Raw genomic sequence first — 25340 nt, 5'->3', positions numbered from 1 at the left:
AGATTCACTAGGTTGATCTCCAAGATGAAAGCACAGCCCTATGATGACAAACTGAATAAACAGAGTCTACGTTGTCCAGAGTTTAGAAGAATGAGCAATGATCTCATTGAAACCTATAAGATTCTGAAGGGGCTTTACTAGGTTGATGCTTCAAGATTGTTTCCCTGCCTGGGAATCTAGATTATGAGAGATGGTCTCAGGATGAGGGTTGATCATTTAGGATTGAGGTGAAGAGAATCTTCACTGAAAGGGTTGGCAGTCTTTGAAATTTTCTACTTCGGTCAATTGTGGATGCTCCATCATTTAAAGCTGGGGTAGACAGATTTTTGCTCTCTCAGGGAATCAAGTGAAATGGGGAGCAAGTGCGAAAGTGGATTTGAAATCAAAGATCAGCCACTATCATACTGAATGGCGGACAGGCTCAACAGGTTACGTATCTATAACTGACAACTTTTGTTTTCTTTGACATTAATGATGATTGGTACAGAAAAACCTGAGCTCTCTGTTCTTGCACTCCCTTTAAAATCAAATGTTTTGGGTTATAACATTACTCCTCAAATTTCCTGCCAAAAAGTACCATTTCCACACTTCACTGAATTTTATCTGTTGTGCCCTCTTGAAATTAATTACTTTCTTTTTCAGATGTTAAGTCGACCAATCCATGGACACATTAAAAGCATTTTGAGATTTTGGGACAACAACTTGTACTTATATAGCACCTTTTAATGGAGTGACATGTCACAAGATGCTTCAGAAGAGCAAACAAAAGCTGTCCAAAATCTTGTTCTAAGTTAAAAATTACACAAAACCAGGTTATAGTCCAACAGGTTTATTTGGAAGCACTAGCTTTCAGAGCTCTGCTCCTTCATCAGGTGGTTGTGGAGTATAATATCATAAGACACAGAATTTACAGCAAAAGTTTACAGTGTGATGTAACTGAAATTATATATTGAAAAAGGCCTGGGTTGTTTGTTAAGTCTCTCATCCTTTAGAATGAACGTGCTGGTTTCAGTTCTTTCATACGTAAATCGCAAAACATTTAAAAGTTACATTCTCAAGTGAACTTTAACAATTAGTGTCATGTCGGCCCAGATTGCACATTGAAGGCCTTCCAAAGATACACAAGGCCAACACACCAGGACGTCCCATCATATCAGGCAATGGGACCCTGTGAGAGAACCTCTCTGGCTATGTCGAAGGCATCTTGAAACCCATTGTACAGGGGACCTCCAGCTTCTGTCGTGACACTACAGATTTCCTACAGAAACTCAGCACCCAGAGAAAATCGAACATTCCTCATCACAATGGATGCTTCCGCACTCTACACCAGCACCCCCCAACAATGATGGCATTGCAGCAACAGCCTCAGTACTCAACACCAACAACTGCCAATCTCCGAGCACAATCCTACAACTCATCCGCTTTATCCTCGAGCACAACATTTTCACCTTTAACAACCAGTTCTTCATACAGACACACGGAACAACCATGGGGACAAATTTGCACTCCAATATGCCAAAATCTTCATCACAGGTTCGAACAAGACTTTTTCTCTACACAGGACCTCCAACCAACACTATACATCAGGCGCATTGACAACATTTCTTTCCTCTGGATCCATGGCGAGGAGTCATTGAAACAACTACACAGTGATATTGAGTTTCATCACATTATCAAACTTACCATGGACTACTCTCTATTATCTGTCTCATTCTTGGGCACATGCATCTCCATCAAGGATGGGCACCTCACCCACTGCAAACCCACAGATAATCTCACAGCACTACACTTCAGCTTCCACCCGAAACTTTAAAAACAGCCATCACCTATGGACAAGCCCTACACATACACTGGATCTGTTCAGATGAGGAGGAACTTGACAGGCATCTGGAAGTACTCAAAGATGCCCTCATAAGAACGGGGTAGGAATCTCAATTCATCAACCGCCAGTTTCAATGTGCCACAGCGAGAAACCGTAATGACCTCCTCAGGAGACAGGTACGAGCTGCAACTGACAGGGTACCCTTCGTTATCCAGTACTTCCAATGTTCTTCACAGCCTGCAACACATTATCACTGAGGATGAGCACCTCGCCACGACCTTCCCCACACCTCCACTTCTCACCTTTAAACAACCACTAAACCTCAAACAGATCATTGTTCGTAGCAAACTGCCCAGCTTTCAGGACAACACCATACAACCTTGTTACGGTGGACACTGCAAGACATGTCAGAGTGTCCACACGGATACGAGTGGGGACACTTCCCACCATGTAGGTGACAGGTACTCATGTGACTCAGCCAACGTTGGCTATCTCATACATTGCAGGCAAGGATGCCCTGAGGTATGGTACATTGGCAAGACCGAGCAGATGCTACGGCAACGGATGAATGGACACCGCACAACAATCAACAGACAGAAGTGTTCCCTCCTGGTCAGAGAGCACTTCAGTGGTCTAGGACATTCGACTTTGGACCTTCGGGTGACCGTCCTCCAAGACGGACCTTGGGACAGGCAACAACGAAAAATGGCAGAGCAGAGGCTGATAGCCAAGTTTGCTACCCATGGGGATGGCCTCAATTTCCAAATAAACCTGTTGGACTATAACCTGGCATTGAGAGATTTTTAACTAGGTTTATTTGGAAGTACTAGCTTTCAGAGCACTACTCCTTCAGTAGGTAACTGGTAGGGCAGAATCACAAGACACAGAATTTATAGCACAAGATCAGTGTCATGCAATGACATGATATATTGAACAAACTTAGATTGCTGTTAAATCTTTCATCTTTTAGAATGGATTGCAGGTTTCGATTCATTAATATGTAAATCCCAGAACTTCTTTCAAGTCACATTCCTGAGATAACTTAAGGTTTTGTAACAAAAAAGATGGCATCTCAGCTCAGACAATGCATTAAAGGTGTGAGCTTAGAGTCTGTGTATATCCCAATCTTGAGTCAGACTGGTTCTATTTCCAAAGTAGAAATTTATACAATGTCACATGGATTGACTGCCTGCAGATTGTGTGCTTTTTCAGCAAAATAGAATGTATCTGCAAATATAATTCTGTTATAGAACAATACTTGTTCTAAGTAGTAAGCTATCAGGAGAACCTTAAAGGAGAAGAGCCAGAGGGATTTAGGGAGACAATTCTAAAACTGGGATCTAAGCAACTGAGGGCATGATTATTGTATAGTGACAGGGATAATCAGGAGGCCAAATTCGAGGAATGCAGATATGTCAGAGGGCTGGAGGACGACACAGATATAGATGGGCATGGATACAAGAATGCGTGTAAGAATTTTAAATCAGAGATGTTGCTTGATGGAGAGCCAATGTAGGTCAATGAGCAGAGCTGCAGGGTGAACAGCACTCAGGGCCAATTAGGGTGGGAGCAGCAAATTTGCAAGAGATGCAAAGGTAGAAAGCTGGTGAGGGACCAATACTTTGGCTTAATTTGGAGGCAGCAAAGACATAGATAAGGATCTCAGCAGCAAATGAGGAACTGAGCCTGTGAAGATAGAGTTTCTTCATAGCTGCTTTGGCGATGGCCAGGAGGTTAAAATGGAAGTTTATCTTGTGGTCAATTCTAATCTCAAGGTTGTGAAAGCTTACATCAACTGCAAATGGTACATGGAGAGCAAGGCAGAGTCAGTGGTGGGGAAATGAATGACTTAAATTCTCCCAATATTACATAGGAGGAAATTCTGTACAACCAGGATATCAGACAATCAGTGTAAATCAAATTGTCAAGGTATTGGGAAATGTGGTGGTGATTAGATAGAGCTCAGCATTCAAATGTACATGTCAAATCCCACATGACACTTTCAAATGATGTCACCGAGGAATAGCACTAAATGAAGATTAGGAGTCAACCTACGATACATTATTGGAACACTGAAGGTAACGGTGCAGGTAAAGGAATAATTGAAGTAGGTCCTCTGGGATTACTGGACAAACAGGAATCAAACCAATTGAAGACAGTCCCACCCAGCTGAAAAATTGAGGAATATGCTGAGATCGACTGTGTTTAACACTGCATCCAAATCAAAAACGTGGAGGACAATAGCATGTCATTTGTCTTTGATATTTTATATTTCTAAACTCAGACATGACTTAATTCTCCAAAGAGGCTCTTAATATCTTATAGAAGGATATGGCGTGGAAAGAGTTCATTTCCGCCACCGGAATACAATCTTAGTTGAGCTACAAACAAAACAAATGCACATAAGGTATGATGAGGAGATAAAATGTACAAATCAGTGATAAAATCAGAGTCAGTGGAGAGGAAGCTGGACTCAACATTGTACTTCAACACCGTTCTGTTTCACTTTAAGAGGCCAGGAAATGAACAACTGAGGGTAGTCAAAGGAAACTATTGACATGTTGCAAATATCTGAGTACGTGAATTTTAAAATTTCCACCTCGGTCAGGTGCTAAACAATGCTATTTGTGACCGGGTAGTGCCAGATCAGCTAGTGGAAGCCAACTCAAAGGGCAAGGGAAGGAGTAGCTGGAGAGAGTGGATGAAATGAATGTCCATCTACACATGGACAAACTCATCCTTCATCATGCTACCTACAAGTTCCAAACTACGAGATAGTCAATGAATGAGAAACAGAAGTCAGTCCTGTATATGTCTCCAAACTATTAGTGGCAAGGGCTCCAACGATTGGCGACTGATGCTGATTTCCCAACTATTTTTTCCTTAAGAATGAGAAACATTCAGCTTCTGATCCTACTCTAGCCTCAGCTATGTTTTTTGTAAATGTTGCAGCAATACCACTGTCCAGTCCACCTTTGAATAAAAGTGACAAATTAATTCACAGTATTTCAGGCATTCATATATTACTTGGTCCTCCATTTGAGCTATTCCCCTCTTTCAACTTTTGTTCCAGGTTTTGTCTGTTTCGCCCTCCATTCTGTCAGCTTTCTTTAAAAAAAAAATTCTAAATCAGTTTAAAATCTAGGAAATGCACATCTAAAATCATGTCCAAGGCATACTGAGAGGAACTTTGGATCTTACTTAGGTACTCTCCTGGCTGTGCTAATCCATTTTTAATCATCCTCAGATATTTTTGCTCTCTCCCTCCCTCAACTTCCCAGTTTCTGGTGTCTAAGTGCCACGCCCTGTCAAATTTCCAACTTCAGCAGAGTCTGCATTAGATTCGACATGGCCGGAGGATCATTATCACAACAAATCTTCCTACTGTGGCAGCAACTTTAAGTCTGGGGGTGATCACAAAGGTGTCCAACTAATTAGTTAATTTGTTAAGGCAACACAAGGATGCACCCAAGGGAAGGCTAGTTAAGATGATCCTATTGGACCGAGAACCTGATTACACACTGTAAACGTATCAGAGGCCAATTCTCCTTTCACCATGTTATCTTTGGTTCGCTACCCTGTTCCCTCAGAGAGGAAACTAGCAAAACATTCCATCAACCTTTAGGAGATTTCAGAAAGCTGACGCTGGGCTCAATTTTTGTCCAGTCAATGTTTTCATCCTCCACTGTGTGCTCCACTGTCAGCTGGTAAAGTTTCATGGAGATAACATCATGGTTGTCTGAAAGAGAACGAACAATTCAATACCAAACTGCTTTGTACCAGCTGCTCAATCCTCTGTTTGCAATGAAGTCTAAATTAACTGGACAAGGAACACACAGCACAGGTAGAAGGGGAAAGCGAGAAGAGGATGAAGAGAAGGTAGGACAAATGGGATGAGAGGCTTCATTCGGCTGGGACATAGTGGAAGACCACAGGGGTGACAAGGGAGATGGAGGAAGTATAGAAAGCGGGGCACGGGGAAAAGAGTGGTAAGTGAAGGCAGTTGGGAACTAAGTTGGAACAGAGTAAGCAGCAATAAAACATTCTTTTACCCAAGTAATTTTGAGGTATAATCACTGTTGTAGAAAATGTGTCGGTCAGTTTGTACATAGTAAATACCTTGTGAGTTAAATGGCCAGTGCGTCCATTGTTTGAGATAAATATTGGTCTTGACTGGGTAAACTGTCCTGCCAGTCTTCAAAATGTCTTGTATCACCCTGAGAGGGCACTCGGAGCTTTGAGAAGATTGTACTCAGGTTGAGGTTCTAGATATAGGTTTGCTTGCTGATGTGGAAGGTTCGTTTTCAGACATTTCATCACCATACTAGGTAACATCTTCAGTGAGCCTCTGGATGAAGCACTGGTGGTGTAGCCCACTTTCTATTTATATGTTTGTATTTCCTTGGGTTGGTGACGTCATTTCCTGTTCTTTTTCTCAAGGGGTGGTTTCTCATGGGATTTGCTTGGATCCCATTTACCACCCGAGAAAAAGTACAAGAAATGACCTCATCATAGAAAATGACGTCACCAACCCAAGGAAACCCAAACACAAATAGAAAGCAGGCTACACCACCAGTGCTTCATCCAGAGGCTCATTGAAGATGTTACTTGTATGGTGATGAAATGTCTGAAAACGAACCTTCCAGCTCAGTGAGCAAATCTATATCCAGACACTCAGGACTTCAGTTTAATGTCTTATTGAAAGGCAGCACATCCAACAATGCCGAGCTTCCTCAGTATCAGGCTGGATTATCAGGCATGATTTCAAGCCCCCGGAGTGGGGTCTGCTGTTCAAGCCCCCGGAGTGGGGTCTGCTGTTCAAGCCCCCGGAGTGGGGTCTGCTGTTCAAGCCCCTGGAGTGGGGTCTGACCTGGAGGCAAAAGTGAGACCACTAATCAAGAGCAGTATGGGCCAATAAAGATAGGAAATCGGGGATGTTCTTTCCTACCTGATAGGTCTCCCGTGGCTGCAGATGCACCAAAGAAATAACCAGTAGGCAGTCTGACCCCACTGATATCGATGCACTCCTTCCATTCATTCTTGTCTTCAACATCTGTCATCACCTGAGAGAACAGGCAACAATACAGATATTACTGAGGAAATTTCAACTGTAATCCTCCATAATACCAGAACAGAATTTTAATTACACTTGGGGTTTTAATTAGTACCACAGGATCCAAGAACACTTTTCATCTTTTATTTTATTTTAATATTGCGATAACCACCTCCTCCTCTTCTTTTTATACACAACTTCTGGAGAACTTCTGGTTTCTTCCAAAAAGCAATAAGGCACAGTAATGCAGTCAATAGAACTGGTTCCTCTTCCTGTGCTCATTATGTTCAAGTGGCTTCCAAACCATTGTCTTCTCCACCTGTGCATAAGCCCCAGCCACAAAATTCCTGGGTGTTCCCCCTACAAGATTCAGCTGATGCAAATGAAAGTCTAAAGGCTCGAAGGAAAGATAGAGGATACAGAAAACAAGTTGAGTTTACTTTATCTTAGTAGGGCAGCAGAGCTGGCTCAATGAGTTGAATGGCCTTGAACATCAATATACTGAAAGCAAAAACTGTAGATGAGTATTTCAGGCACTGTCCTTTACAATGCAAATACATTCCAGCAGATATTACTAATAACCCTCAGGTTGGGTGGAAAAGCCATTGTTAAACCTGGGTCATGGTGGTTAATTGTTGTGTCCAGCCCTCACTGAGATTGACTAATTCTAAGTCAGAATTCCTAACTAGAATGTGACATTCAGTGCCTGGAGCACAGACTGTGATTACATTTGGATTGGGATTGAATCTGTTTTACATGGCTCAATGCATTATTTGATCCACTCAATCAAGCTGGCACTTTTGCTTTGCACTGAACATGTCGCTTCATGCATTCATGTAGAATCCACCTTTTGTCAGCCTTGAATCAGTGGCAGCAATCTTCCCTGGAGCCCAAGTGTGTTCACGCCCCACTCCAGAGACCCAAGTGTGTAATCTCCATTTCATGATGATGCACTGCTGTAGCAGATGCCATCTTTGATTGAGATTTACCCTCAGCCCTTGCGTGCCTTTTTAATGAATATGACAGATTCCATGGCAGAGAATTATTTTCCAGTGCCTTGATTAATATCTATATCTCAATTAAATCTATGAAACATGTTATATGGCCATTATAGAAATGCTACTTGATATCTATTCCTCATATTGACAGCAATTGGTAAGTCGACAGAAGGAGAACAGACCCTGAATTTTAGAGATGGAATAAGTGTACAGAAATGCCATACTTTGTTAAGGAGCTTTTGTCACACAGTATAGCCCACAACATGTATCAGATGAGCCACAAAGGCTTTTCAACCCATTGAGCGAGTTCTGCTGATTTGCTAAGACAGAGGAAACTCACTTATTTCCTGCATTCCCTGAAGTCTTCCCTCAGAGTCTGGTGGTTTTCCTTTGTGTCAGCTGCATCCTGTGGGAGAGGAACCCAGGGACTTTGACGCTAGAAAGTGTGCTCAGATGGATCCAGAGGAGGAGCTGCTGCTGATTTGGAAGCCACCCATTCAAAGTGAGCACAGGAGAAGAAGCCAATTCTATCAACTGCACTACTATGCCCTTATATCGTGTGGCAGAACCAAACATATCTACAGCCATGTGCAAGAGGAAGAAGAGAAGTAGGTGGTTAGCGAGAAACCGAGGAGAGGAGAGGAGAGTAGAGACAAATCAAGACAATACCCTTGCAATATTAAACCACTAGAATTAAACCATGAGACAGGTTTACACAACTGCTGGTCAATTAGAACTATTCAGTAGCAGAAGCAGAGTTTACTCAGCCCAATATTGGTGCACAGGTCCCATATGTCACTGTGCCAGCAGCGGTTCCTCACAACACAAACTGCCAATCTCAAAATGTTACAAGGGAGACACCACAGAGTAGAGCTGAAACTTTATTGCTGGAACAGCACAGCAGGTCAGGCAGCATCTAGGGAACAGAAGATTCGACGTTTCGGGCACATGCCCTTCTTCAGGAATGAGCAGAGAGTGTTCAGCAGGAGAAGATAAAAGGTAGGGAGGGACTTGGAGGAGGGGCGTTGGAAATGTGATAGGTGGAAAGAGGTCAAGGTGAGGGTGATAGGTCGGAGTAGGGTGGAGGCGGAGAGGTCAAGAAGAAGACTGCAGGTCAGGAAGGCGGTGCCGGGCTGGAGGGATTCGGCTGAGACAAGGTGGGGGGAGGGGGGATGAAGAAACTGGTGAAGTCCAAGTTCATCCCCTGTGGTTGGAGGGTTCCCAGTCGGAAGATAAGACGCTCCTCCTCCGACCGTCGCGTTGTTGTGGTTTGGCGGTGGATGAGTCCAATGACCTGCATATCCTCGGTGGAGTGGGAGGGGGAGTTGAAATGCTTTGCTACAGGGTGATTGGGTTGGTTCGTCCGGGTGGCCCAGAGGTGATTGGGTTGGTTCGTCCGGGTGGTATTAGACACCACAGAGTAGTCCAAGGTCCACGTGGAGAGAGGAAGGAAGGTGACACTCCTCAGAAAACAAATGCAAAAGATAACTGTCTGCCCAGTATTCCCCTCCAACCCAATAAAATTAATTCTCACTATTTTGAATAAAATATTTAGATGTCACCTCAGCTAAGTTTGTAGAATGATGCAAGGTGAAGGGGATATTCTGGGAAAAATTTCACATTCAGTTTAAAAGCACACAATCTTTATTAAAATAGTCTCATCCACCCGCAGGGAGCTTTTTGTCATTAGGGTGGGTTGATCATCTTGGGAATAAGCAGCAGGGGATGGAGAGATATAGAACAGTACAGCACAGTACAGGCCCTTCAGCCCTCTATGTTGCGCTGACCTGTGAAACCAATCCGAAAGCCCATCTAACCGACACTATTCCATTATCATCCATATGTTTATCCAATGGCTATTTAAATTCCCTTAAAGTTGGTGAGTCTACTACTGTTGCAGACAGGGTGTTCCACACCCCTCGTACTCTCCAAGTAAAGAACCTACCTCTGACATCTGTCCTATATCTATTAGCCCTCAATTTAAGGCTATGCCCCCTCATGCTAGCCATCACTATCCAAGGAAAAATGCTCTCACTGTCCACTCTATCTAATCCTCTAATTATCTTGTATGTCTCTAAGTCACCGGTTAACCTTCTTCTCTCTAATGAGAAGAGCCTAAAGTCCCTCAGCCTTTCTTCATAAGACCTTCCCTCTATACCAGGCCAGATCCTGGTAAATCTCCTCTGCATGCTTTCCAATGCTTACACATCCTTCCTATAATCCTTCCAGAAATGTACTCAATACTCGAAGTGTGGCCGCACCAAGGTTTTGCATAGGTGCAGACAGTTTACAATTTCCCCTCCTTTGTACTATCCAGCAATTCTCACTTGGGAACAAACACATATTTGCTTGATATCGACATTATCTCACTCTATAATGAGAGTACTTTCTTTGTTCTCCTTGTCTCAAATATCAAATACCCTCCAGAGATCATCAGTGAGATTCATAGCAACAGTCATTTGAAAGAAGTACTAGAGGTGTTGCCAAAGAGTCTTCTGTGAGGATGAGTCAGTTTGAGTATTGATACTAGGAAGTGGAGAGTTAACTCTTGGCACGAACAGAAGCCTGAGATCCAAATCTACTGAACTGAAATAAAAGCAAAATACTATGATTGCTGGAAAATCTGAAAAAAAAACCAAAGTGCTGCAGAACCTCAGGTCTGGCAACATCTATTAGCATTAGGGATGTAAGAAAAATGGAAGGTAGGAGTCATACTGTGCAGTTGTGGGACACAATATTGATTTCTAGAGGCTGCAAAGTACCAAAGTGGAAAAATGAGGTGTTATTCCTTCAGCTTGTGTTGAGCTTCATTGGAACAGTATAACACAGAGGATGGAAGTGTTAGGATGGGAGCAAGGTGATTTACTCAGATGGCAAGCAACCAAAAGATCATTCCTACCAACAGAGTCTGGAACTGGAGGGCATAGGTTTAGGGCAAGAGGGAAAAAATTTAAAAGATACTTGAGGGGCAACTTTTTCACACAGAGGGTGGCACATGTATGGAATGAGCTGCCAGAGGAAGTGGTGATGGCTGGTACAATTGCAGCATTTAAGAGACATCTGGATGGCCAAATGAATAGGAAGGGTTGAGGGGGATATGGGCCAGGTGCTGGCAAATGGGACTAGATTAGATTAGAATATCTGGTCGGCATGGATGAGTTGGACCGAAGGGTCTGTTTCTGTGCTGTACATCTCTATGACTCTGTGACCTTCTACAATTGCACGGGAAGGTGTCAGAGGGAAGTGAAGAGTGTTAGGAGTGATGGAGGAATGGACCCTGAAAATTAATTTACAAGGAGAATACACGGAGATTTACCAGAATGATGGCCGAGATGAGGGACCTCATTTATATGGAGAGATTGCTCTCTTTACAGCACAGAAGGTTAAGGGGAAATGTACAAGTTGCACAAAATGAAGGATTTCAATGCAGCAAATAGGAAGAGACAGCTTTCACAGTCAGTTGGTTCATGAACCAGAGTTCACAGATTTTAAATAATTGGCAACAGAAGAAAGGGAATATTAACTTTTATCTTAACGCGGAGAGTTATTAGATTCGATTCCCCGCAGTGTGGAAACAGGCCCTTTGGCCCAACAAGTCCACACCGACCCTCCGAAGAGTAACCCAACCAGAGCCATTTCCCTCTGACTAATGCACCTAACACAATGGGCAATTTAGCATGGCCAATTCACCTGGCCTGCATATATTTGGACTGTGGGAGGAAACTGAAGCATCCGGAGGAAACCCACGCAGACACAGGGAGAATGTGCAAACTCCACACAGACAGTCACCCAAGGCTGGAATTGAACCTGGGACCCTAGTGCTGTGATACAGCAGTGCTAACCACTGAGCCACTGTGCCGCCCCACTATGATTAGGATGCACTGCCTGAGAGGATAAAAGGAGCAGATCTGATCATTTTCAGAAATGCACTGGATATATAGCTGTAAATGAGAAATTTGTGGGCAGTGGGGAGAGGGACTGGGATTGGATAGCTCTTTCAAAAACCTAGCAAGGCATGGGGCCAAATGACCTTATATTGTACTGCATTATCGTACAGTGCGGTACCAATCAGCTCACTGGCAGTAAAATTCTCAGTTCTACTGTCTGTCACTTACCGTTAATCTGCCCCTGGAGTAACGAATTGCCAAATATGTGTCATGATCTACATTCCGGAGTTCTGCAGGGCATCCAGAAAGCTCAGAATTGCGTCCATCTTTGCTGTGGTCATAGGGAAGTGTCCCATTGTTGACCATTGCGGAGACATATGGAAACACCCGCTGCAGAGAAAGTGTCAGGAGATTTAAAGTAAACATCCACTTGCATCTATATAGTATTGCTAATTTAATCACGTCCCAATTTACGCACAGGGGCAATGCCAGCCAATATTTGACGTTAAGCCAAATGAAAAGATGTTAGGACAGGTAACAAGAAGTTTGGTAGGTTTTAAAAAGACTCTTCAAGGAGCGGAGAGCAGAGTAAGTGCACAAAGAGAGAGAAAGAAGAGGAGAGAGGGAGGGGGAGGCGGAGGGGGAGGGGGAGAGGGATTTTCTAAACATTCTAGTCAAATATTTTCCTTTTAGCATGCAGCTGTATCACACTTCAGTTAAATGCAATACTGGTCAAAATCAAAGTACTCATTACAAGGGGCATATTTTAAAATAAAGGAAAGAGGAATTTTATTATTACAAACAACAAAAAATCATAAACGTGACGAATACACAAATATAGGTATAAGTTCAAAATAGGGAAGAACGAACAGTACAAAGAAAGCATAAAGAACAGGCCATTAAAAGTTCTTAGAATCCTTTGGGTCAAGAGAGTTAAACTCAAGACCAAGGCTGTTTTGCTAATGCCTTGTATCTTCAGCAGGAGCAACATTTGCAGAATTCCCATGTTCTCAGTGAATGGATTGATTTGCTCTTTCACTGGGTGCTAACTTTCGTGGAATGGAGGCGGTAACAGGGGAATCAAGAGCAAGCCTTCTACATTCTGCTCTTATAAATCAAATTTCCGTCTGCATCCAAACGATGTACAATGGAACCTCGATTATCCGGCATTTGATTAACCAAATCTCTGTTTATCCAAACAAGATCGCAAGGTCCCAATGCTTGGCTAACAACGTTATCTGGCATTCAATTAACCGAATTAAATACTCCCGCCTGTGCCCTTCAGATAATCAAGGTTCCTCTATATTCCTTAAATACAGCTCACTAGTGTGTTCCCATATCTGGAGTCATTGTTTATGGTCAGGGCTCAGAATTAAGAAATTTAAAACCGAAGTCATCCCATACCGAAAGCCAAAATGGTCAATGAAAACAGGAAGGACAGATGAACAGGATTTGGTTCGAGTTGGGATGTGAACAGTGGAGATTTGGAGGAGCTCATATTTATGGAGGGTGGAAACCATGAGGCCAGAGAGGAGTTAAACACGTTGGAAGAATTGACTTCAGACTCATGCCACAAAACAATGATTATCAATTATCAAAACAATGGCATTAAAAAAATTAAGGCTGGGCATCTTTCAATAGATAAGAGAATACGGTGAACTGCTCTCTTATATAGGTCTTGAAAATGAGGAGAATTTGATAGCTTCTCTGGGTCTATCCTATTTCCACATGTGGGTGCCCAAATCAACAGCCAACAATACAAAGGGGTTTGTCACAAGTTAATCCAATACCCAAATTCAGGAGAAAAGCCTTCACCCAAAAAAAGAATCAGAACTTAGAACTAGCTACCATATAGTGTGACTAAGGCAAATAGTATAGAATCATTTAAGTGGAATGCCAGATAAAGGTGGAAGAAATGGAAAGATATGCCGATGTGGTTAGAGGAGAAATGATGAAAAGCATGGGTTCTCAAGAGGGGATCTACAACAAAATTTTAAAGGTGTCAGCCAAAAATAACTGAAGGCTGTGTCAAAGCAAAAATAGATGCAATATTAGATCAAGCCCCTAAGGTCAAGTGGTAACTGGGACATGCCAATCAAATAATGCCCTCCAATAAAGAATAAATCTGAACTGTAGTCTGAGGAGGGGGCAGGAAATTGTTAGTGGCTCAAAGCTTCATTGTTTCCCCTGTCACATGACAAGGTGTGCTAAATAAATCTCAATAATACTATCTCAATGTTTGAACTGCATTTTTGACTCCTCTTTTGTTCCACAACTTGCATATGAATTCATCTTGCCTAGCTCTTATTTATTTCAAAAGAGAATTTCAAAAAAGAACTGCAACAACTAGGAGATTCTAGCAATTGTGTTGTGTGAGCGTGACACTGTTCCATGAGTACAGAAGCTTAAGATAAAATGGATAAGTCAGGGCACTGTCAGGTTTTGTGGGAGAAACTCTGCACCCAGAACTTTGCAACACTATCGAGCGGAACCTGGTATCCATTATAAACGAATGAACTAATTTCTTAAATAAAAATTCCCGGATCGTGCATCATCAAAGAAGCTTCAGTTTAATCCTCCGACAAGACCTTCTATCATTGTCATGTGTCTCCAAGCAAGGAGACGCAAAAAAAGGGAACATCTAACTAAACTGATAGTGTGGAATATTCTGCAAATATTACAGTGCCAAAGTTATGGCAACCCATTCTATCACAATAATATAAAATATGGATTATTGAGTTTCAAATTCCATCAACCAATTTAATAATGGGAATTTCACAGACTGAAGTGTTTTCTTGGGACCAAAACTACTGACTTAAGATAACCACAGAAAGTACCTAGCGCCACAGAATGGTCAAGTTTAATGAAAGCAACATGGATTAGATAAGAAATAGCTAAACTGAAATTAACGATATTTCCAAAACTAGACAATCGCACCTCCAACACCCCAGGTTCGATTCCCAATTTTGTTTACACTGATTTGAGAACGCTCACACTTTAGAGCTGGAACATAAATTAACAAGCATTCTGGAGACAGAGAATACTAAAACAAGCAAATATTTCAAGGAGCTGATTTTGCAGAGCAACTGGAAAAAGACAGCTGGAATTGAGAACGTACAATGTAACTGCAACATTCTCTGCAGAGAAGGATCTCAGAACTCAACTAACCAACCATGGTCTCAGATTAAAACGCTATGCCTCAAGGACACTCGAAAGAACTTGAAACTGAATTCTAATATAAATGGCTTTTTGCGAGGTTTGTAGCTCAGGTTGAGGTTTAAGGTGTAGGTTTGCTCACTGAGCTATAGGTTTGATATCCAGACGTTTCATTACCTGGCTGTTGTCTCCTGCTTTCTATTTATATGTTTGACTGGATGGGGTTCCTGGGGTTTGTCGTGATGTCATTTCCTGTTCATTTTCTGAGGGGTTGATGGCGTTGTGGTTGGAGTGCCAGACCTCTAGGAATTCTCTGGCATGTCTTTGCTTAGCCTGTCCCAGGATAGATTTCGACTGGGACAACACATCTATCCTGGGACAGGCTAAGCAAAGACATGCCAGAGAATTCCGAGAGGCCTTGCACTCCAACCACAATGCCATAAACAAACACATAGATCTAGATACCATCTATCAACCCCTCAGAAAATGAACAGGAAATGACATCACCACAAACCCCAGGAAGCCCATCCAGGACAAACATATAAATAGAAAGCAGGAGACAACAGCTTCGCTTCACTTGGAGGTCGCCACTGATGATGTTACCTAGCCAGGTAATGAAACGTCTGGATATCAAACCTACAGCTCAGCCAGCAAACCTACACCCTAAATGGCGTTTTGCTCTGGACACCAATCCTTTTTAACTTGTGTGCGCGCATATGTGCATGCATAAGTCAGATTGCAAGTGTGTGGATCTGTCTGAAGGCCATATTGCTTGATGTTATGTCTTTACTATTGTCCTTGGTTTTAACAGATAATAAATTAGTTCTTTGTTAACCTTGATGAAGAAAATCTTGATTTTGGCACTTTACAGTTAGTAAGAAAATTAGTTAATTACATTTTAATTAGAGAAAACGTTATAGCTGCATGCTAAAAGAAATCTTTGTTAAGGAGGCTAATGATCTGTTCTCATCTGGCCACAGCAATTCAAAGGTCCAGCAGGTGTACAGATATCTTAATATGATTCCAGTCCCAAACAGTGGGACTGATCCTTAATTCATTCAAAAATATGAGAAAATATAGTTGGGAAGAAAAACTATGTTCATGAACAAGAGTTACCATGTAAAGATTATTCTACCTGAGTGAGACAATGCTTAGTTCCAGCAGGCCATCTCTATATTTCATTCCACAGAGATGTCTGCCAGTAGTTGAGGTATTGGTGGATGCACCCTCTGCTATTTATACTTGCTGTCACGATCAGAGTTGAGAATCAAGATTGTTGCAACGCTTTCGAGTGATTATATCCAGGTTAAGCATAAATGTACGATTCCAGGTAGATAAAATCATTAGATAGCAAAAGAGGTCATTCAATTTACTACGCTTGTCCTCACTTCTTGAATGGATTCCCCTGCTTCTCTTCCCATAGGTCAGTAAGTTTCCCTTTCAAGAATACATACAATTTCCATTTGAAAGACACTATTAAATATTCTTCCACCATCCTTTCAAGCAATGCATCCAGGTCATCATAACTCATGACCAATTAAAAATGTCTATTTCTCTCCCCTCTGGCTTACTTGTGAATTACTACAGTCTATCCAAAAATGTGAAATTCCTCATCACTTCGCCCAAAAGCCTGAACATTCTTTCTGAATTGTCCTGTCCATCTGGTGTCCATAATTAGACACACTATTCCCGGTGAGAACTAACCAATGGTTTATAAAGGTTTTGCATAACTTTTGTGAATCTAAGAGAACATGAATAAAGAGCAGCCACAGTATAAGTCAAGTCAGGGTATCAGCTGGCACTCACATCAGCACTCTCATCATTGGGGTACGTGTCTATAAACAGCCCTAAACCATGAAATTTATCTTTGCTTCCAAACACGGTGCCTGCAAATGAAAGAAAATAGAATAACATTAGTTTCACACCTTTATCACAAATGCCTTTATTATGAGTGTCTCTAAACTACTCATATTTGTTCCAAAACAGTTCATCCTGAAAAGGGAAGTTAAAATTGAAGGACAGAGAGGGCGCGAGAGGTAATAGAATAAGTGACTGAATTCATGGATAAGGTGCTTCACACCTTGACTATTTGTTTGATTTGTTCATGGAGAGGGGAGGATTTATGCAACAACTAGTTTACATAATTATGTCACAACAACCTAGGCAGTCAAGTGACTCAAGAGCACTCTGACCAGATCCACAAAACGAACAAAACAGCAGCTGAGGAATGTTTAAAAACAGACTGAGTGGCTTCCCAGAGCTCACTGAACAGCAGCTGGGACCAAGAACCTGCCTTCGTGAGGGTAGAAAAATAATCAACAATGTTTCTGCGCTCAATTACTCACTGCCCGCTTCAAACTACTGAGTGGAAATCCAGTGGTCAGATTATTTTGACAATGTTTTCTTTAGGTTGGCAGAGAAAAACAGGCAAAACTAATTAATATCAAAATCTGAAACACTGACTCTATACTCTTTATTTGGGCAAAGAAAATGTTTTGAGGAAGTGGAAGTGAGGGTAGCAAATTGACTGAACTAATCAAGATAAGCAGGAGTATAGATTCAGTAAATGCTATTTCTAATGTGATAAATAAATAATTGGAAGGTTGATTTAATTTCTTGTTTTAATCAACCCTGCCAGAGCAAACACTTCTTTTTCTTTTTTATTCATTTAGGAATGTGGGCATTGCTGGCAGGGCTACCATTTAATGCACATCCTGAATTGTTATTGAGGCGGTGGGGGTGAGCTGCTTTCTTGAACTACTGCACTCCATTTCGTATGGATCGGCCCACAATGCTGTTCATCAAAAAGTTCCAGGAGTTTAAACCAGAGACACTGAAAGAATGGCAATACGTTTTCAAGTTAGGATGGTAGTGGGCTTTGAGGAGAACTTGCAGATAGTGGTGCTTCCATTTCTCTGCTGCTCGTCTTTCCAGATAGTATTGTTGTGGATTGCCTATTCCTGTGCTGCAGCTGACAGATTACCGAAGTTACCTTTTGCCCAATCTGCTCATGTAGCATGTCCGATGAGACAACTCTCATTAGTCTGAACTCAAGGGTTAATTAGCTCCTTTTATGCAATTTCAGTATTCAACAACGTGCATTTATATTACATCTTCAATACAGTAAAAGGTTCCTACAAAGTGCTCAATTAAAACATAAGTAAATAAAATTTGACACCAATCGTCATAAATAGATTGTAGGGCACATGACCAGGAACTGAGAGTTAGGTTTCAAGGAGTGCCTTAAAGGAGGGAGGGAGGTAAGCTAGCAAAGAGAGATAGCCATACACAGCAGTAATTCCAGAGCTTAGGGTGTTGGTAACTGATAAGCTGCTGCTGATGAAGCAATTAAAATTAGGAATGTTGGGGGTGTGTAGATATCGGAGGTGATTTTTAGGCGACAAGGATTCAGAGATAGGGAGTGATGTGAAAACATTGAGTGATGTGAAAACAAACATGAGAACTTCAATATCAAGTTTCTTATCCAGGAGCCTATCTGGGAGCCAAGTACATTGGTGAGAACAGCACTGTTGGATGAATGGTACTTTGTATCAGTTTGGTACAGTGTGTTGAGTGAACTCAAGTTTGTGAAGGGTAAAAAATGAAATGGCAGCCAGAAGAGCAGTAGAATAGTTAAATCTAGAGATAAATTCAGACAAAAAGGCAGTATATCACATAAATAAGTATTTTACAGAAAGTTAAGTAGCCCAGAGCAAAACTTCAGTGGACTTTTAGGACTAAAAGGCAGCTTGTTAGAGTCCCCACTGGTTTTAAAATCTGGAACTTGAGTAGCATCTTAAACAACATAAAGCAACTCAGTGTCTATGACTGGTAAAGTTCCTAAAATGGGAACTTTTGGTTAAGGTTAAACTTCACTCTGCACAAATACAAACAAATTTGACACTCTAAAGTGTGATTAGCGCTGTTAAAAATCAATGAATTAAAATCGATAGAGAACATTATAATGTATGTCAAGTTAGTTACATTAAGATGACCGTTAAGAAACTACATGGACCACCTACAGCATGAATGCAGCACTCCACAACTATGTTGTCACCTTGCTATTCAAAGAAAAGAGAAAGTGAGGACTGCAGATGCTGGAGATCAGAGCTGAAAATGTGTTGCTGGAAAAGCGCAGCAGGTCAGGCAGAATCCAGGGAACAGGAGAATCGACGTTTCTGGCATAAGCCCTTCTTCCTGAAGAAGGGCTTATATTCAAAGAAAGGCTTTGGTTTATCAAAGGACAATTTTAATTCCAACGGTTCAGAAATTAAACATACTGTTCTGTTGTACTCAGTCAGTATCATAGAATCATTTAGCAAAGGAGGAAGACATTCGGCTCACAATTCCTGTGCAAGCTCTTTGAAACAGCTATCCAATTTATTCCATTCCCCTATTCTCTCTCCACGGCTCTGTCTCATTCTCCTTTTTTAAGTATCCTTTAGAAAGTTGAATCTGCTTCCATGGCCTTTTCATACATGCATTTCAGATTATAATAAATTTCTTGCTTTTCCCTCTTTTTACCAATGATAGCAAATTTACATCTTTTGACTGATGACCATGCTTTTGTACACAAATCGATAGCATTAAAGACTTTAAATGCTTCTCTTTAATCTCTTTGCTCTAGGGATTGCAACCCAGATTAAATATTTCAGTACTGGTACCATTTGAGGAAATCTCCTTTGCACCCTCTCTAAGACCTTGATATAGAGTATAGAAAGTACAGCTGAATGGAGAGGAAAGTGGCGCAGGGAATTTAGGACAAAAGAATCTTAATGCATTTGAAGAATTTGGTCACCAAGCATAGGAACCAGCAATATTGATATTCGCATATCTTTCAAGTGTGCTTGGGACAAAGCAATGGTGTGGGGAGGGACACAGTGTGTAGATCTTTGAAGTTGGCAGAAAATATTGACTGGGTAGTTGGCAAAAACAATAAGATTTTCAGCTTCATAAACAGAGTACTGAGTACAAAACCAGAGAAATTACACTGAACTTCTATAAACTGCGATTAAGCTACAAGCAGAATATTTCATAAAGTTCTGGGTGAAATTTTAGAATGGGTATTTTAAAAAGTCCTTAAGAAGGCACAGATTGATCAGAACGGTTCTGGGAACAAGGAATGTTGGCCACGAGATGAGGTTGGAGGGGCTGCGGCTGCTGTCCTTGGAGCAAAGGGGATTGAAATGAGATTTGATACAACTGTAAAAGGTTATGTCAGGTTTACAAAAACTGGGCAACGGGGGCTCTTGTGGTGCAATGGTAGTACCCCTAGCTCTGAGCCAGGAGCCCAGGTTCAAGTCCCAACTGCTCCAAAGATGTTGAATAACATCTCTAGTTTTTTAAGATCTTTTTTCTAATCAAACTATGCAACAAAAATGGTTTCCATCTGATGGTACAAAGACTGGAGACACAGATTTAAGGTTGTGGGCAAGAGGTGCAGGGGAATGACGGCATGTTTTTTATTTATCACTTATACGATGGTACAACCAGAGGCAGTGAGTTATTTCAAAAGGCAATTTTAAAAAATCATTCAGGGGACATGGGCATTGCTGGTTGTACCAGCATTTATTGCTTATTCCCAATAGCCCTTGAGAAGGCAGTGGTGAGCTGCCACCTTGAGCCATTGCAATACTTGGGCTAAGGAACACCCACAATGCTGGCAAGGAAGGAGTTCCGGGATTTTTACCCAGAGACAGTGATGAGCACTTAAAGGGAATAAACTTGTTGGGCATAGCACAGGGGAATGAATTGACTAGATTGTGCTGCATCCGTTCAAAAGTCTGGCACTAAAAATGAATAGTACATATTTCTGTTAGCATTTGCACAATCCTTTCTAAAATTTAACATAAATGCTTTGCTTTAGTAGTGCAATAATTCCAATACTGGCATAATGTATTTCACCATTGGTTATTTTATAAAGCTTACAAAGTTAGGTCAGCTGCCCAGTAAAAAGCATTACAAGGAGCATTACAATCCCCTCCTCATCCAACATCCACATTAAATCACAGCAAAAGTCACAGGCTTCAAGATCCTCGCTGTTATTCTCCTCCCCCTAACATGGAACCATGCCTTTTTTTGAAACAAAATGCGGCAAAGAAACTTACAGAGGGCAGGAAGGCCCAATGTGTTTTGCAACAAATTAAGTATATTTGAAGATTAATCGCTGACACAAGGTAAAAAATGCAGCAGCCAATTTGCGTGCAGGCAGGTCCCACAGGCAGTTTTAGAATGACAAGATAATCTTTTTCTTTGTAATACTGGTTGAAATGCATTACGGCAGAAGAAACAGGAACACGGGATTGTTTGGCCGGTTGAGCCTGCTCTGCCATTGAGCAAGACTGATCTTGGGCTTCAGATCCACTTTCCTACCCATTCCATAGCCACTAATTCTTTCAGATCAAAACTCTATCAACCATTATGTTGAATATACTCAATGACAAAGCATTCACAATGCTTTAGGGCAGATAATCTGAAAAATTTACAATTATCTCCATGAAGAAATTTCTCCTCCTCTCCTTAATAACCAACTTTTTTTTTTATTTGCAGGATGTGGGTATCACTGGCTAGAGCAGTATTTATTGTCCAGCAATAGTAGAGGGCTGTTAAGGGTCAACCACATTGCTTGGAGTCTGGCGTCACATACAGACCAGACCAGGTGAGGTCCTTCCCTCAAATGAGCCAGCTGGGTTTTTCTGATAACTGACAATGGTTTCACGGTCATCATTAGATTCTTAATTTAAGATTTTTATTGAATTGAAACTTCACCATTTGCCATGGTGAAATTTGAACCCATACCTATACCTCTGGCTGAAAAGTCTAGCGATAACACCATGAGGCCATCACCTGCCCCTTATCCTGAGATTGAGAGAGTCCGTGACTTAAAGAAACATCTAGAGTCTACCCGGTCAAGCCAAATCAGAATCTTATATGTTTTGCTGAAATCACCTCTCCTCATTTGTATAAAACCAAGATAATACACAATTTTCTCAGCTTCTCAATATCAGACAACCCTCTCACCTCAGGAATCAATGAATCTTTTTTATAACATATCAAAATCAAATATATAATTTCTTAAACTGGAACCCAAAACTAGACATAATACTCTATGGGTGGGTTCACCAAAGCCCAGCACAAGTGGAATGAGATTTCCATGTCTTTCCATATCTTGTCCACATGCCTTTTCCATCTGGAGTGCTTCCTTTATCTGGATGCTAACTTTGTCATGCTTGAATACTTGTATCAAATCTGAACATTCAACATTTAAAAGTTTCACGCCTTTTAAAAATCCTGTTTTCTTTATTCTTTTAACATCCCCACTTTATACTCCATTGGCCACCACATAGTCCACTCTCTCAAACTACCTTTATTCTTCGCAGTCTCTTTGTGCCCTCCTCACTGCTTTCACTCCCAACTAACTTTATAGTGTCAGCAAGGTTAGATATTTGACTTTTAGTCTCTTTGTCAAATCATTAACATAGACTTGTAAATATTGAGTCCCCAGGACTGAACACTTGTGGCACTTTACCAGACATGCCCAGTTTATCCCGACCGAAATTCCCTGGTTAAACTTGACACAGTATAATGTTGTTTCACTTTAACATAATTAATTAAAGAGACAATATTTATTTAACCTTGCAAACTTTGCTTGCCACAGACATCCTGTTCTGTGGCCTGCCTGCTCTCAAGATTATCTTCCTGTGCTTCCACTCTCACATTCAGTCCTGAATATTCCCCCTTGCATTCCACCAATTCATGCCCCTACTCTCCGACCCTCTCACGCAACAGCAAACTCAGACCAAAATCCAGGTCAATTGTTTTAAATCTGGGGAAAGGATGAGATTCACATTGTGATAGTCAAATCCACTTGCAAGACAATGTTCATTTGATCTCGCAATGCTGAAGGGATGTCCTTGTACTGACAAAAAAATATAGGGAGTCGGCTCCTCGATAGCTTGCCAGTCACAGCACACGCCCAGCAGGGGAGATTCTGGACTCGCCCTCTGATATAAGCCAGGTTAGCTCAGCTCAGCCATATTTCTGACCTACTCCCCAGTCTTTCTATCAAAAGTGAGCATAAACTGACACCTTGATACACATGAGTTAAACACACAGTGCATGCTACATCTCTGCAATGGTTAGCTGACTAATGGCACATTGGTTACCTTCCATAAAACATCCCTATTAAACTCTACTCCTGGAAAAGAGCAGAGGGCAGAAATTCGACAAGTAACTTTTTAAATAAAATGTGAATAGGATATACTGCAACAACTTGGTATGCCTCCTTGAGCAGCATATGCAAACTTGTGACTTTTACTATCTGGATTCTCAGTACTTTCCCAACGGGAACTTACCACCTAGAAATACAGTCAGAAAGCACACCAGAAACACCATAGCCTACAAGTCTAGAGATCTAGGTTGATGTTCTGAGACATGGGATCAAGAGCCTAATTCACAATTAATGGAGTTCAAATTTAAATCGGGAATCTGGCATTATGGAGTGTTTTCGGCAGTAGTGACCATGTGGCTGTCGGTCGCTGTAGAGACCCCTCTGGTTCACTGGTATCCTTTAGAAAAGAACATTCTAAGCCAGTCTCTACACAGAAATCAAAGAGAAGCCAAATGGCTTTCCATCTGGTATCAGACTAGGCACTGAAAACGTCAGCGACACACCCCGATCTGTCAATCCTGCAGTCAGTATGAGTCGGATTGTTGTGTGCCAAAATTGGGAGTGGTCCCACAGAACAGTCAAGCAACAGTCTATTATTAGAGTAAGGTATTATGTCCCAGACACTACTACGGGTCGTTCTGTTGTAACATGCATTTCATCAACATTAATTCGCTGTAATGTGAGTGATGAATTGGGGATGCTGTTTCTAAAGTGCTAACTTTAGTATGCAGTCAGGAGGGCTTTGCCCTGGGAGTCCTCAACATTAACTCTGGACACCATGAAATCTTATGACGTTGCCTCGTCCACATTTAAGGCAATCTCCTGATTACTTCATACCACTTCAAGAACAAGGGACAAATTAGTGTATGAAATGATTTGCAAGAAGCATGGAGGGTTGATGAGAGCACAAGCAGTATTCTGGACGGAGGACTTCAATGTCCACCACCAAGAGTGGGTGAGAAGCACTACTACTGAACCAGCTGGTCAAGGCCTAAAGGACGTAACTGCTAGACTGGGTCTGCTTGCAAATGATCAAGGAAACTGCAGGAGGGAAAGCATTGTAATTGATCTCATCCTCGCCAAGCTATGTGCCACAGATGGATCTGTCTGTGGTGGTAAAAACAGTGTGCTGATGCCATTTGCAGCACTGATTTCATGTTCTGCGTAGAAGAAAAAAAAGTTAGCAGCAACATTCGTTATCAGTAGCAGCAGAATTTTATTCAAGTCCATTGTGTAATGTCAAGGCCCAGCACATTTCCCACTCTATCATTACTATCAAACCAGAGATTCAATTTCATGTAGAGGGTATGCCAGGATCATCAAGCATAAGTAACAGTAAGGAGATACTGTAGTACAATGGTAGCGTCACAGTGTCGTCAAACAGGCTAAATATCAATCTCTGCATACCTATGCAGTTGGGCCAGGCAATAAGAGACTGAAAGCTGCCTGCTCAGCCAGATCCATGTGGCAGTTGAAGTGTAACATCCTCCCCATATTAAAAGGGCCCATATGAAACTTCTTGCCAATGAGAAGGCATTATCCTTGTTCTGAAGGATGAGCACATCCCCTAAGTTCCCTGGCAAATCACACACCATCCTGCCCAGTATAGAATGGCAGATGAAGATGGCAACGCTGGCCTGGGAAGCAGCGAGGCCAAGCACATGACAAAGGAGAAGACTCCGGCGGCAGTGGCATCAACTCCAGGATGAGGTGGAACGGCTATACCCCATCCCAAGATTTCTTGTCGAACAGGTTCCAAGCTTAATGTGCTGGCCCAGACTTGGACGCTAAGTCAAGAGTCCAGGTCCACGGCTAGGCCCGGGAGCTTGACAGCGCAATCTCGCCCTGGGACATCCAATTTCTTACAGAGCAGCAGAACAAATTAACCCTTTAACATCTCACCAGCATAGCACCTTGCGGCACCAACAGTTTCTCCATTGGCAAGGTTGACTCAGCACAAACCCATGGCAGGGGTGTTGGAGGAGGCAGGTGGCAACTTTGTTCCAGCGGTGGCGATGTGATAAAGCATGGTTGCAGCAGCAGAGTCAGGTTAGCAGAAGGGACTCAAGGTATCAGGGTGGAGGAGCCCGGATCCAGGCCCATGGCTGAGCCAGAAACAGGAGCTGTTCCAAAGACTACCTTACTTTATTGAGACAAGACTATAAGCTGACTTTTATTGTTTTACTTTTCTGGCTTTATATTCTGCGTTTTGATTCATTTTCTGTATTTTAAGATGGCGCCAGAGAGCGGTCAC

General features: G+C 41.8%; 1 protein-coding gene across 1 annotated transcript in view; it reads right to left on the bottom strand.

The window, feature by feature from the left end:
- lman2 (lectin, mannose-binding 2) overlaps positions 1-25340 on the bottom strand; it is a 55754-nt gene that overhangs the window by 3017 nt on the left and 27397 nt on the right. The window contains exons 4-7 of the mRNA XM_043703951.2: positions 16723-16802; positions 11989-12150; positions 6771-6885; positions 5442-5561 (exon numbers count right to left, since the gene is read on the bottom strand). Coding sequence (XP_043559886.2) covers positions 5442-5561; positions 6771-6885; positions 11989-12150; positions 16723-16802 — 477 coding nt within the window. The remainder of the gene's footprint in view (positions 1-5441; positions 5562-6770; positions 6886-11988; positions 12151-16722; positions 16803-25340) is intronic.

The sequence above is a fragment of the Chiloscyllium plagiosum genome, unplaced genomic scaffold, assembly GCF_037043375.1.
Source record: "Chiloscyllium plagiosum isolate Xiang-an unplaced genomic scaffold, Cpla_swu_hap1 HiC_scaffold_16, whole genome shotgun sequence".
NCBI classification, from domain to species: Eukaryota; Metazoa; Chordata; class Chondrichthyes; order Orectolobiformes; family Hemiscylliidae; genus Chiloscyllium; species Chiloscyllium plagiosum.
Note: the sequence above shows the minus strand (reverse complement) of the source record. Positions and strands in the feature narration are given on the sequence as shown.